At 43.1% G+C, this 15,632-nt stretch overlaps 1 protein-coding gene across 1 annotated transcript in view; it reads right to left on the reverse strand.

Moving 5' to 3' along the window:
• Positions 1–7,849, reverse strand: part of si:ch73-61d6.3 (occludin) — a 39,012-nt gene extending 31,163 nt beyond the window's left edge. The window contains exons 1-3 of the mRNA XM_024422364.2: positions 7,584–7,849; positions 2,895–3,697; positions 2,467–2,637 (exon numbers count right to left, since the gene is read on the reverse strand). Of these exons, the coding sequence (XP_024278132.1) occupies positions 2,467–2,637; positions 2,895–3,677 (954 nt within the window). The 5' untranslated portion in view covers positions 3,678–3,697; positions 7,584–7,849. The remainder of the gene's footprint in view (positions 1–2,466; positions 2,638–2,894; positions 3,698–7,583) is intronic.
• Between the last annotated feature and the right edge of the window lie 7,783 nt (positions 7,850–15,632).

Genomic DNA, 15,632 nt, shown 5'->3' on the forward strand with positions numbered 1-15,632 from the left:
GGAACCGCAACCTCGCATTCCAAAGTCCGTTTTGATCTAGAATTTACCTCGGGTAAAGAAAACATTGTAACTGACAGAGGTATTGTGCAATTCTAACTGTCAAATATGTAACATTTCTTAATGTGTTACAACTGATTAGGGAAAGAGGATAGATTAGTCACAGTAACTTATCATGTTCAACCTGACAATGACTCGTAGTAAATGAAATATTCCTGCATTAAACCTGGGAGCATCTAAAAACACATACTTACACTGCATTAATACCAGTATCTGTTTTCTACTCTTAAGAGGAACTACAATGGAAATACAGTACATTTGGAAAGTATTCAGACCCCTTCCCCTTTTCCACATTTTGTTATTTATTTTATTAGTTTACTTAAGACAGTTAAGAACAAATTCTTATTTACAATGACGGCCTACCCCGGACAACGCTGGGCCAATTGTGCACCGCCCTATGGGACTCCCAATCGCGGCCGAATGCGCGACTCGGGAGTCCAAGGACATTGTTACATTACAGCCTTACTCTAAATTGGATTTTAAAGATGCTCATCAATCTACACACAATACCCCATAATGACAGAGCAAAAACAGGTTGTAGAATTTTTTGCAAATGTATTAACTATTTAAAAAAACAGAAATACCTTTTTTACATAAGTATTCAGACCCTTTGCTATGAGACTCGAAATATAGCTCAGGTGCATCCTGCTTCCATTGATCATCCTTGAGATGTTACCTGTGGTAAATTAATTTGACTAGACATGATTTGGAAAGACACACACCTGTCTATATAGGTCCTGCAGTTGACAGTGCATGTCAGAGCAAAAACCAAGCCATGAGGTCGAAGCAATTGTCCGTAGAGCTCCGAGACAGGATGGTGTCGAGGCAACAGATCTGGGGAACGGTATCAAAACAATGCTGCAACATTGAAGGTCCCCAAGAACACAGTGGCCTCCATCATTCTTAAATGGAAGAAGTTAGGAACCACCAAGACTCTTCTTAGTGGTGGTTACCCACTCAAACTGAGTAAACAGGGGAGAAGGGCCTTGGTCAGGGAGGTGACCAAGAACCCGTTGGTCACTCTGACAGAGCTCCTAAGATCCTCTGTGGAGATGAGTGAATCTTCCAGAAGGACAACCATCTCTGCAGCATTCCACCAATCAGGCCTTTATGGTAGAGCAGCCTGATGGAAGCCAATCCTCAGTAAAAGGCACATGACAGGCGGCGTAGAGTTTTCCAAAAGGCACCTAAAGGAAACAAGATTCTCTGGACTGATGAAACCAAGATTTAACTCTTTGGCCAAGTGTCACGTCTGGAGGAAACCTGGCACTATCCCTACGGTGAAGCATAGTAGTTGCAGCATCATGCTGTGGGAATGTTTTTCAGCGGCAGGGACTGGGAGACTAGTCAGAATTGAGTTGAAAAATGAACAGAGCAACGTACAGAGAGATCCTTGATGAAAACCTGCTCCAGAGCGCTCAGGACCTCAGACTGGGGAGAAGGTTCACCTTCCAACAGGACAACGACCCTAAGCACACCGCCAAGACAATGCAGCAGTGGCTTCGGGACAAGTCTCTGAATGTCCTTGAGTGGCCCAGCCAGAGCCCGGACTTGAACCCGATCGAACATCTCTGGAAAAACCTGAAAATAGCTTGTAGCGTAATACCTAAGGAGACTCAAGGCTGTAATCACTGCCAAAGGTGCTTCATCAAAGTACTGAGTAAAGGGTCTGATATTTCATTTTTAATACATTTGCAAACATTTGCTTTGTCATTATGGGGTATTGTGTGTAGTCTCTGAATTTGTGATTATCCCCATCACATTTATTGTGACATCCCCGTCACATTTATTGTGATATCTTTGTCACATTAATTGTGATATCCCTGTCACATTTATTGTGATTATCCCCGTCACATTTATTGTCACGTCCTGACCATAGAAAGCCTTTATTTTCTATGGTAGAGTAGGTCAGGGTGTGACTAGGGGCGTTAGTCTAGTTTATATTTTCTAAGTGGGGTTCTAGGTTGTTTTTTCTATGTTGGGGTTTTGGTATGATTCCCAATTAGAGGCAGCTGGTAATCGTTGTCTCTTATTGGGGATCATACTTAAGTAGCATGTTTTCCACCTGTGGGTTATGGGATATTGTTTATGTTTAGTTGCCTGTTAGCACTGCATTGTCGTCATGTTTAGTTGATTATTTATTGTTTTGTTTTTTCTAAGTTTCACTGTCTAATAAATATGTGGAACTCTACGTACGCTGCGCCTTCGTCCGTCTATACTAACGATCGTGACATTTATTGTGATATCTCTGTCACATTAATTGTGATATCCCATCACATTTATTGTTTTTTATTATTATATTTTTTCAATATATGTACTGTGTATATGTTGTTGTTTTTTTACTGGCAAATAAAATCCATCAATCAAGAGTATGAACATGATATTTATACCAGTATGAGTTTTCCTTACCCAGTCCTTCACATCTCTGCCTTCAGAAACTAGCCCTCCAGTCTCAGGGGGCTGTTCCCAGTAGATGTTTGGCTTGCCGTAGCGCCAGATCTTGCCTCTGGTTTTGTGGGAGAAGAAAGCAGCCACGACCAAGGCAGCGGTAACCAGGAAGCCACACACCATGGCTACACCCTGAAGGAGACACATCAACATCAAGGAGATTATGGAAGACAATTATTACATTATTATGGAAGACAATTATTAAACTATCTGAAACACTACATTGTTATTTAAGGCTTAAAGGGCTACAAAAAAATATACACAGTATAAGGGTTCAAAAAAGGGGTTAAGGAACCGCCTGTAATCATAGACCAATTCTACATCTTCAGAGCACCAACAACACCACAATCAAATGATACATTACACAGGTAATATAACTGTTGCTCTACCTCTTGTGGGTCCACGTAGCAGTAGTGATAGAGGTACTGGTTATACATGCCGAAACCCCCCACTCCACCCATATTAGAATAGCTGCTTCCGTACAGGTTCTGGCACATCATCAGCATAGGGTTGTACATCATGTTCTGAGAGCTCTGTGCCATAGGGTTCACCCCTACGACGTACACAATGGTGATGATACCCTGGATGACAGCCATGATGACACTGACCACCAGAACCACCAGGAAGAACTTCCTGCTCCTGAACGTGGTCGATTTAGAGAAACTGGCCACGAAGAATCCCAGCGCCACAAAGAAGTTGATGGCCGCCATAGCTATCATGGTTGTTTTGGCCGAGTAAGGTGTCGGGTAGGAGCTACCATAGTTACCATAGCCTCCTCCATAGCCTCCTCCATAGCCTGAGCCATAACTGGAGCCATAGCCGCCTCCCATTCCCCCATAACCGCCACCGTAGCCCATCCCTCCGCCGTAGGAGCCCATCCCCCCCATCCCGTACTGCATGTCCCAGACAAGGGTGGAGGCCACACAGGCAAAGATCCCCACACAGAGCACTATGATTGTGCCAAACATGGCCTTGACGATGCCAGGAGGAGAGATCCACTTGTAGAAGTGTTGGGGCTTCTCTTCCATGTAGTAGGAGCCCGGTGGGGGTGGGTATGGGTCAAACTCACTCCTGGGCGGGTGGTAGCTTTGTGGGGGGCCGTAGCCATTGGATTCCGGGGTGTATGGAGGACTGTAGACGGGAGGGCTGTCGTAACGCTGCTTCTCAAACATCTCTCAAAGATGGTAGGGACCTACAGAGACAAAATAGATGCTAGTGGACACTAAGCACAACAGTACTGAGACATAGCTTTGATGAGGTGTGAGGTGTGGCAATGTGCAGGATTACACTTGACCTTGCTCATCTCAAGATTTACACAAATAGAATGAATCTACATGAATACACTTAGCAAGCTTTACAGTAATATAATTAAATACATATGTTTGCTATTATACTCCTAATAAACATTATTTACTTGACTGGTCCCAACATGTATGACTTATTAAACAGATGTGTTTGATGATTGATTGTACATTTACAGACAGCAGTCCAATGTCTGTTCTCCTTTATGAATACTACTAATGTTAAGTTATTTAGAGGGGGTGCACCAGGCCATCATTTATTTAGAGGGGGTGCACCAGGCCATCATTTATTTAGAGGGGGTGCACCAAGCCATCATTTATTTAGAGGGGGTGCATCAGGCCATCATTTATTTAGAGGGGGTGCATCAGGCCATCATTTATTTAGAGGGGGTGCATCAGGCCATCATTTATTTAGAGGGGGTGCACCAGGCCATCATTTATTTAGAAGGGGTGCACCAGGCCATCATTTATTTAGAAGGGGGTGCATCAGGTCATCATTTACAACATAGACACTTTACAGATGACCTTAGCTTTCAGTTCTATGAACCAACAAAGTCAGAACCAGCATGGAGATGTTGGTACCAGGAACCAGAGATCAGACAGCAGCCCAACCCAGCACAATGCTGCTTTTCACCCGGGCCCCGTGGGCAGTGGGAGTCTCCTTCAATCCCTCAAATTGTTCTGCTGCCTTTGAACACTTCATATCCCATCCTCGGCCAAATGTGGTTTTGTTTTGAATTTAGGCCACACGTAACTGCTAGCACATAGTATAAACAGACTTAACAATGGCCATTATTTTATAAAAGTCAACAGGCAAAAGTTTGGCATTCACAACAAGCTGATTTAATTAAAGAAGAAAAAATATTTAAAGATTTTTGATTTGTGAAGTGCAGATGTGAAGTATTTATTTTAGTGCTGATGCTGAGGAGGCCATGTCAGTCTTTGACATCAAAAGACTGCATTGTTCCATCTATTTATCATGACACATTGTAGCACCGGGCAAGAACAGTGTGTGGCTAAATTCATTAGATAACAGTAGTACAAGACATTTAGACTTCCTGCCTGTCTTCCTGCCTGCCTGTCTTCTGGCCTGGCTGCCTGTCTTCCTCCCTGGCTGTCTTCCTGCCTGCCTGTCTTCCTGTCTGTCTGCCGCCTGTCTTCCTGCTTGTCTGCCTACCTGTTTTCCTGCTTGTCTGTCTGCCTGCCTGCCTGTCTTCCTGCCTGTCTGCCTGTTTTCCTGCCGGTCTGTCTGCCTGCCTGTCTTCCTGCTTGCCTGCCTGTCTGCCTGTCTTCCTGCTTGCCTGCCTGTATGCCTGTCTTCCTGCTTGTCTGTCTGCCTGTCTGCCTGTTTTCCTGCCTGTCTGTCTGTCTGCCTGTCTTCCTGCTTGTCTGCCTGTCTGTCTTCTTGCCTGAAAGGGGGTGAAGAACTCACTGTTTCCTTACAGTCACACTCACAGACACACTGTGAATGGCCCAAAGCTTTACATCATGGAGGACAAACAAAACAGACAGGCCAGGCTCAACCCAGTACAGCCATTACTTCTCTCTCTTTATGACTCAGTTCAGTAGGGGTCTCTCCTGACTGAGAGCCTCCTTCTCATACACCTTCCCCTCATCCTCTCCCCCCTTCCTCCCACAACCTCCCCCCACTCCATATCTTTCATTCCGTCTTCCCTCTCCCCCTCTTACCCCTCCCTCCCCTCCTCGCTCCCTAACTTCTTGTCTTTGTTTTTGGAGGGTGAAGGGAAAAGTCAAGACTGCTAGGTGTGGGAAATGTGGTTGCCATGGTATATAGGAGAAGAAAAAAATTGGCCACAGTAAAAAAAATTTTAAAAAAAGGATCCAACAAGAGCTCTCCTGTGTGGATACTGTGGGAGAGAGGGAGGGGTACATTTGGGCAGGAGGATCAGGTGTCTTCTGAAGGGGGTTGCACCTCTGTTTATCAATAGCCTGCCTAGTAGCTTCCATCATCACAGCATATTGGAAATAACTCCCTCTGCAGTGTGTAAAGTCTAGACACCGGTGTCCATTACACCTTTCCAGGACTCTGCTCTACATGTACGTGGTGACGATACTGCCTCACCAAAAGAAACACCTCCGACTGGACATTTTGACAGAAGAGACAAAGCCACCCCCTATGTTAGGGAATCTTAAGGCAAACCTTAAGAAATGGTTAGTGGGCTAAATGCTTTAAAGCTACAGTCCTTAACTAAAACAATAACAAAGTGGCCACCCCTACTCTGTTTTGATTTTTTTAAAGCTTGAGGAACGGGCCTGGAGAGATGTCACCACTCTCAAATTCATGGACAGAGCTATGGATGGAATGACTGACCATCCATGACATCAACATTATAGTTTTAACCATGTTTTGAGGCTATACAGTGTATATATACTGCTTACTTTCCATCCCTGGTTGTATCCACGTGTGATTGTTTTGTGTTTTTTAAATCATCAAATAAATAAAATACAATAATACAATACAGTTTAATAGCAGCCTACAATTCAGAGCTCCATGTAAATGTTGCCTCTATGAAACAGACAACACAGTGATAGAGGCTGTTAAGCTGGAGTCAAAGGTCAGCCACCCACTCACTACTCACTGAGCTGCTGTCATCCAGTACAGACAGCCACACACTCAATCATCTCTTGTTGATAACAGAATTCTAACCCTGAATCACATGCCTCACATCTGTCAAAAACTATTATCCCCCATGCCTAATGTAGGCTAAGGCACAGCTAGTAGTAGAGACTCTAGTTACATGGCTATTAAAAACACTCTATAGAGAGGAGCACTCTAATAAATCAAAATGAAGAATAAAGGAGTACAAGAAAATAATGAACAAATAATGTCTCACAATCTCCCAATACAGGGCTAGACAGACTAGAGCAAAAATAACTGAATGTTTCTCCCTTAGAGAACACAAATGGGCATCATGCAAATGTATTTGAACTGTTTAGCCTGAGATGTTCCCATTAAAGGCTATCTGATTTTATGTACGCAGTAAGATCAGGTTTACTGAAGAGTCGACCAGGTCAACCACTAGGCATATTTTCCTAATACAGGATGTAAAATTAGAAATAACATAAATAACAGAGAAAAGCTACTAACAATGCAAACGGAAAGCCCCACAGGCCACACCTGTGAGAGCCCCCCACAAGCCCCATGAGCGCACTTTACGTCTCTCAGAGCAGGCACAATTGCGAGCTTGTGTGAGAGAACGTGAACACTTGACAATATATAGACCAAAAGAAAACCTAAAGTTTAGAGCAACTAATATTAATGATAAAATACTCAAAACGTAGCCTAAAACATTTACAAACGAAATAATAACCTATTTAAATTGGTCGACGTTATTTTAAAATGCAGTTTGAGGCCTATCCCCACTTACAGTATTCTCTAAAGGGGTTCCCAAACTAGGTCCTGCACCCGCCGGGTGTACCTTTAGGTTTTTTGCTATAGCACTACACAGCTGATTCAAATAACCAACTCATCATCAAGCTTTGATTATTTTAATCAGCTGTGTAGCAGTGCTAGGGCAAAAACCAAAACGTGGGGGCCCCAGGACCCAGTTTGGGAAACCTTGGTCTAGAAGACATGGTGTTCAATATGTAGCCAATCGAGCAACATGTCTTGTAGACTGTTGACTTTTTTGAACCGCGGTAGAGTGTGTGGGAAAAGTCCTCAAACTAAATGTTAAAATGAAGCCTACCCATTTAAATAGGTTATTATTTCGCTTTCTAACGGTTTAAATTCGATTTAACGCCCATTTCACTTACCTGAAAGTAAAATAAAAAAAACTGACGGTTGTTGGCGCTTAACGCTGTACCGAAAACGCCGTCGTTTTGCGAGTTTACTTTTTATCCGTCAAGATGTAGACCAGAAAGGTTGAAATAAACTCAGCAACGAAATGAACCTGTTTATTAGTGACCTGCTTTAGTTGTGGTGGCTCTCTCTTTCGTCCCGTCCCACGCGCAGAGACGGTTCTGTGTCTGTGAACAAGTGCTTTGTTGTGCTTTCCAAGGACCTTGGTTGACTGCCCAACCCTACGCTGTCTGGAAGTAGGTGTGATTTGTAGACTAGTCGACTACCCAGTGTGTTATATTTGAGAGAAAAAGTCCATTGGTTGATTGAATTCTGAAAACACTGGTTCTGTGCATTTTCTCATACATTTTTACAGGTATTAGCATTTGATCTTAGCATTTAATTACCATGTAACAACCAATAGACCAAATTCAATTACTTTGCCCAGGCTTTTTTCAGAACTTTCCCCCCTTCAAGATAAGTATAAATAAAAAATAAAAATAAAAAAGTATAAATTAATCATTATATATAAACTTGACTTCAATAAAAGGTTTGGGGTTTGGTTAGATGTTTATTTCCACCTGAAAATAACATGTGCAAACTTTGCGCTGGTAAAGTACCAGTCAAAAGTTTAGACACACCTTCTCATTCAAGGGTTTCTCTTTATTTTTACCATTTTCTACATTATAGAATAATAGTGAAAACATCAAAACAAGGGAATAACACATATGGAATCATGTAGTAACCAAAAAAGTGTTAAACAAAGAACAAGCAAGAACAGCTCAAATAAGCAAAGAGAAATTACAGTCCATCATTAATTTAAGACATGAAGGTCAGTCAATCTGGAAAATTTCAAGAACTTTGAAAGTTTCTTCAAGTGCAGTCGCAAAAACAATCAAGCGCTATGATGAAACTGGCTCTCATGAGGACCGCCACAGGAAAGGAAGACCCAGAGTTACCTCTGCTGCAGAGGATATTCATTAGAGTTACCAGCCTCAGAAATTGCAGCCCAAATAAATGCCTAAAAGTTCAAGTAACAGAGACATCTCAGCATCAACTGTTCAGAGGAGACTGCGTGAATCAAGCCTTCATGGTTGAATTGCTGCAAAGAAACCACTACTAAAGGACACCAGTAAGAAGAAGATAATTGCTTGGGCCAAGAAACACAAGCAATGGTGGAAGTCTGTGCTTTGGTCTGATGAGTCCAAATATGAGATTTTTGGTTCCAACTGCTGTGTCTTAGTGAGACGCAAAGTAGGTGAACAGATGATCTTTGCATGTGTGGTTCCCACCGTGAAGCATGGAGGAGGAGGAGCTGTGATGGTGTGGGGGTGCTTTGCTGGTGACACTGTCTGTAATGTATTTAGAATTCAAGGCACACTTAACCAGCATGGCTACCACAGAATTCTGCAGCGATACGCCATCTCATCCGGTTTGTGGGACTATTATTTGTTTTTCAACAGGACAATGACCCAACACACCTCCAGGCTGTATAAGAGCTATTTGACCAAGAAGGAGAGTGATGGAGTGCTGCATCAGATGACCTGGCCTTCACAATCACCCGACCTCAACCCAATTGAGATTGTTTGGGATGAGTTGGACCGCAGAGTGAAGGAAAAGCAGCCAACAAGTGCTCAGCATATGTGGGAACTCCTTCAAGACTGTTCAAAAAGCATTCTAGGTGAAGCCGGTTGAGAGAATTCCAAGAGTGTGCAAAGCTGTCATCAAGGCAAAGGGTGGCTACTTTGAAGAATCAAAAATATTAAATATATTTTAATTTGTTTAACACTTTTCTGGTTACTACATGATTCCATATGTGTTATTTCATTGTTTTGATATCTTCACTATTATTCTACAATGTAGAAAATAGTACAAATAATGAAAAACCCTTGAATGAGTAGGTGTGTCCGCCACAGGAGTCGCTGGTGCGCGATGAGATAAGGACATCCCTACCTGCCAAACCCTCCCTAGGCCAATTGTGCGTCGCCCCACGGACCTCCCGGTCGCGGCCGGTTACAACAGAGCCTGGGCTCGAACCCAGAGTCTCTGATTGCACAGCTGGCGCTGCAGTACAGCGCCCTTAACCACTGCGCCACCCGGGAGGCCCTGTGTGTCCAAACTTTTGACTTTTACTGTAGGCCTGTCCATCGCAAATCGAAATAATAGTATTGTAATTGCAACCCGTATACTTACATACAAGATTAGGCAAGTCAGTATAGCTGCTTTGATCAGCCATTTCACTACCTTTTTGAACCAATTCTTATTGCATGAATTGCCTTTCATCAACTGCAGTGCAGGCAACGACAGTGAGATCCTATGGGATGTACTGTATATGTGGTCCAGAGGCTACACAGAGGGACTGGGATTGTACACTGAGTGTACAAAACATTAGGAACACCTATTCTTTTTCATGACATAGACTGACCAAGTGAATCCAGGTGAAAGCTATGATCCCTTATTGATGTCACCTGTTAAATCCACTTCAATCAGTGTAGATGAAAGGGAGGAGCCAGGTTAAATAATTATTTTTATGCCTTGAGACTTGAGACAATTGAGACATGGACTGTGTATGTGTGCCATTCAGAGGGTGAATGGGGCAAGAAAGACAAAACATTTAAGTACCATTGAACGGGGTAATGGCAGTAGGTGCCAGGCGCGGTGCGGCTTGATTGTGTCAAAAACTGCAGCACTGCTGGTTTTTCTTCATGCTCAACAGTTTCCTGTGTGTATCAAGAATGTTCCACCACCCGAAAAACATCCAACTACCTGGACATAACTGTGGGAATCATTTGAGTCAACATGGACCAGCATCCCTGTGGATTGCTTTTGACACCTTGTAGAGTCCATGCCCTGACAACTTGAGGCTGTTCTGAAGGCCAAAGGGGGTGGAACTCAATATTAGGAAGGTGTTCCTAATGTTTTGTACACTCAGTGTAGATCCTTATCTACTGGCCGTGTGGTGCCAGGACAACAACCTCTCCCTCAATGTGATCAAGACAAAGGAGATGATTGTGGACTACAGGAAAAGGAGGATCGAGCACGCCCCCATTCTCAACGATGAGGCTGTAAAGGAGCAGGTTGAGAGTTCAAGTTCCTTGGTGTCCACATCACCAACAAACTAACACGGTCCAAGCACACCAAGACAGTCGTGAAGCGGGTAAAACAAAACCTATTCCCCCTCAGGGTACTGGGTACTCATGGGTCCTCAGATCCTCAAAAAGGTTCTACAGCTGCACCATCGAGAGCATCCTGACTGACTGGTTGCATCACTGTATGGTATGGCAACTGCACGGCCTCCAACCGTACAAGGCACTACAGAGGGTAGTGCGTACGGCCCAGTACATCACTGGGGCCAAGTTTCCCTCCATCCAGGACCTCTGTACCAGGAAGGCCCTAATAATACTCCAGCCACCCCAGTCATAGACTGTTCTCTCTGCTCCCGCATGGCAAGCAGTACCGGAGCGCCAAGTCTAGTTTCAATTACCTCGACTAACCGGTGCCCCTCCACATTGACTCTGTACTGGTACCCCCTGTATATAGCCTCACTATTGTTATTTTACTGCTGCTCTTTAATTATTTTTTACTTTTATATCTTATTTACGTATTTTTTTAAACTGCATTGTTGGTTAAGGGCTTGTAAGTAAGCATTTCACTGTTGTATTCGGTGCATGTGACATAACATTTGATTTGATTTGACATGCTTTGCCAAATGTATGGCAGGACCTAGGATCAAGAGAGACGCTCAAGTGTTTTAGTACTATATCTCTTGACACAATGATGAAAATAATCATGGCCTCTAAACCTTCAAGCTGCATACTGGACCCTATTCCAACTAAACTACTGAAAGAGCTGCTTCCTGTGCTTGGCCCTCCTATGTTGAACATAATAAACGGCTCTCTATCCACCGGATGTGTACCAAACTCACTAAAAGTGGCAGTAATAAAGCCTCTCTTGAAAAAGCCAAACCTTGACCCAGAAAATATAAAAAACTATAGGCCTATATCGAATCTTCCATTCCTCTCAAAAACTTTAGAAAAGGCTGTTGCGCAGCAACTTACTGCCTTCCTGAAGACAAACAATGTATACGAAATGCTTCAGTCTGGTTTTAGACCCCATCATAGCACTGAGACGTCACTTGTGAAGGTGGTAAATGACATTTTAATGGCATCGGACCGAGGCTCTGATTCTGTCCTCGTGCTCCTAGACCTTAGTGTTGCTTTTGATACCATCGATCACCACATTCTTTTGGAGAGATTGGAAACCCAAATTGGTCTACACGGACAAGTTCTGGCCTGGTTTAGATCTTATCTGTCGGAAAGATATCAGTTTGTCTCTGTGAATGGTTTGTCCTCTGACAAATCAACTGTAAATTTCGGTGTTCCTCAAGGTTCCGTTTTGGGACCACTATTGTTTTCACTATATATTTTACCTCTTGGGGATGTTATTCGAAAACACAATGTTAACTTTCACTGCTATGCGGATGACACACAGCTGTACATTTCAATGAAACATGGTGAAGCCCCAAAATTGCCCTTGCTAGAAGCATGTGTTTCAGACATAAGGAAGTGGATGGCTGCAAACTTTCTACTTTTAAACTCGGACAAAACAGAGATGCTTGTTCTAGGTCCCAAGAAACAAAGAGATCTTTTGTTGAATCTGACAATTAATCTTAATGGTTGTACAGTCGTCTCAAATAAAACTGTGAAGGACCTCTGCGTTACTCTGGACCCTGATCTCTCTTTTGAAGAACATATCAAGACCATTTCAAGGACAGCTTTTTTCCATCTACGTAACATTGCAAAAATCAGAAACTTTCTGTCCAAAAATGATGCAGAAAAATTAATCCATGCTTTTGTCACTTCTAGGTTAGACTACTGCAACGCTCTACTTTCCGGCTACCCGGATAAAGCACTAAATAAACTTCAGTTAGTACTAAATACGGCTGCTCGAATTCTGACTAGAACCAAAAAATGTGATCATATTACTCCAGTGCTAGCCTCTCTACACTGGCTTCCTGTCAAAGCAAGGGCTGATTTCAAGGTTTTACTGCTAACCTACAAAGCATTACATGGGCTTGCTCCTACCTATCTCTCTGATTTGGTCCTGCCGTACATACCTACACGTACGCTACGGTCACAAGACGCAGGCCTCCTAATTGTCCCTAGAATTTCTAAGCAAACAGCTGGAGGCAGGGCTTTCTCCTATAGAGCTCCATTTTTATGGAACGGTCTGCCTACCCATGTCAGAGACGCAAACTCGGTCTCAACCTTTAAGTCCTTACTGAACACTTATCTCTTCAGTGGGTCATATGATTGAGTGTAGTCTGGCCCAGGAGTGGGAAGGTGAACGGAAAGGCTCTGGAGCAACGAACCGCCCTTGCTGTCTCTGCCTGGCCGGTTCCCCTCTTCCCACTGGGATTCTCTGCCTCTAACCCTATTACAGGGGCTGAGTCACTGGCTTACTGGGGCTCTCTCTTGCCGTCCCTGGAAGGGGTGCGTCACCTGAGTGGGTTGATTCACTGATGTGGTCATCCTGTCTGGGATGGCGCCCCCTTGGGTTGTGCCATGGCGGAGTTCTTTGTGGGCTATACTCATCCTTGTCTCAGGATGGTAAGTTGGTGGTTGAAGATATCCCTCTAGTGGTGTGGGGGCTGTGCTTTGGCAAAGTGGGTGGGGTTATATCCTTCCTGTTTGGCCCTGTCTGGGGGTGTCCTCGGATGGGGCCACAGTGTCTCCTGACCCCTCCTGTCTCAGCCTCCAGTATTTATGCTGCAGTAGTTTATGTGTCGGGGGCTAGGGTCAGTTTGTTATATCTGGAGTACCTCTCCTGTCCTATTCGGTGTCCTGTGTGAATCTAAGTGTGCGTTCTCTAATTCTCTCTTTCTCTCTCTCTCTCTCTCTCTCTCTCTCTCTCTCTCTCTCTCTCTCTCTCTCTCTCTCTCTCTCTCTCTCTCTCTCTCAGAGGACCTGAGCCCTAGGACCATGCCCCAGGACTACCTGACATGATGACTCCTTGCTGTCCCCAGTCCACCTGGCCGTGCTGCTGCTCCAGTTTCAACTGTTCTGCCTTATTATTATTATACGACCATGCTGGTCATTTATGAACATTTGAACATCTTGGCCATGTTCTGTTATAATCTCCACCCGGCACAGCCAGAAGAGGACTGGCCACCCCACATAGCCTGGTTCCTCTCTAGGTTTCTTCCTAGGTTTTGGCCTTTCTAGGGAGTTTTTCCTAGCCACCGTGCTTCTACACCTGCATTGCTTGCTGTTTGGGGTTTTAGGCTGGGTTTCTGTACAGCACTTTGAGATATCAGCTGATGTACAAAGGGCTATATAAATGAATTTGATTTGATTTGATTATGGCATGATCTACATTTCTCTTTTTTACTCTCTTTATTTATTCTCTTTTTGTTCTCAGTGGTTGCCTAGTTCTTTGGATATCTGAGGTGGCCTAGTTATTCATTAATTCCCAGGAGTACTGTATGTGTTTTGTTTATGGTGGATGGCTCCCCCTTTCTATAGCTTTTGGGTACTGTAAGAATCTTGACATCACAGTATCACTTGCCTGTTAACGCAGTATAATGACACACCAGACAAGAAAATGTACACATTTTACTGAAATACAATATTAACATCTCATAGACAGTACATTAGAACCAAATATCTTTCTTATGAGGTAAACAGTCACAGACAGTTCCACTAACAGTCTTATTTTTATTTAAAATAATCTGTATCATTATCTGTGCTGCATTACATTCTGTTTTTTTTAAAAGAATGTTTGACAGAGTACACAGAAATGTTTCTATAGGACCTTTCCCCTCTTTTAATCTGATGCTCATCAGAAGGTGTGAGTCCATTCTGTAATCACTAGATGGCCATCTGTGGCCCCGCAAACTGGTGTTGTCCCATTACAGCATTCTTACCGGTGTTCTTCCTGTTTCCTTTCTATGTTCTGTGTACCGGTGAGTCTCTGTAATGTACTGTATATCTATGTATGTGGCTGTTGGCAAGCCTACAATTGTCTTTTCTGAGGATAAATGACATTCATTAATTAGCTGATGAGGAGTTCAGCTGGAGCACACTGAGAGGCTTATGTGAATACTGAAGGACATTTTACTGACTACCTGTATGGCAGAAGTCAAAGGTCATTCTCTTGAAGATGGAATTCATCAGCTATACTCAGTCCCTTTGTCTGTTGTAGTCACCTTTGATTGTGTTGGGAATTGCACCTTGCTAACAAGCCAATATTCAGCATTGTGATGACTGACAGGTTGCTGCATATATCCTTAAAGAGATAGTTTTACCCCAAAAGGTTAGTCAGATGTTTTACAATGTACACAGAGTAAGTGGTCTTAAGTTGACTCGTGTCCATATTCCCCATACCATGTTGGGTCACCATGTAGTAAGCCTGTCATGTGTATATTAGGATAAAGGGCCTCAATCCCTAATCAATGGGAAAGATTGGCACCATCTAATTAGATGGAATTACACTACGCTAATATTTTCCATTCCTTCAGTTTTGAGGCCTACAGATTTCTGACGTTGCCATGAGCAGCTGGGTGACTTCCGACACATAGACAGTGTGAAGCAGCTGTATAATATATCACACTAGTCCAGAGGTGATCAGAGAGACTGCAGGAAATCTGGGCAATTACAGTTGTTCACTGTATGCAGACATAGGCCTGTGTGAGCGCCCTTGAGTGATGATTTAGGCCAACTGTATAAGATCATCCCTCTATCCATTTTAAATCGCTAGACATTCTCATCTCTACAAACATCCATTTATCTTTATTTATTTATTTATTTTATTTAAACAGGGAGTCCCTTTGAGATTCAAATATATTTTACAAGAGAGCCATGTACACATTACAAATAAAAACATAATATTAAAACAACATGCACGTGTATAAAACAATAGAATTCAGCACAAAAAAACCAGAAAAAAATATATATATAACATTTAAGAAAAGCAATCACATTCAACACATAGAGGTCCTCAATCAATAATTATAACTGCCTCAG

Source organism: Oncorhynchus tshawytscha, linkage group LG05 (genome assembly GCF_018296145.1).
Source record: "Oncorhynchus tshawytscha isolate Ot180627B linkage group LG05, Otsh_v2.0, whole genome shotgun sequence".
Classification (NCBI taxonomy): Eukaryota; Metazoa; Chordata; class Actinopteri; order Salmoniformes; family Salmonidae; genus Oncorhynchus; species Oncorhynchus tshawytscha.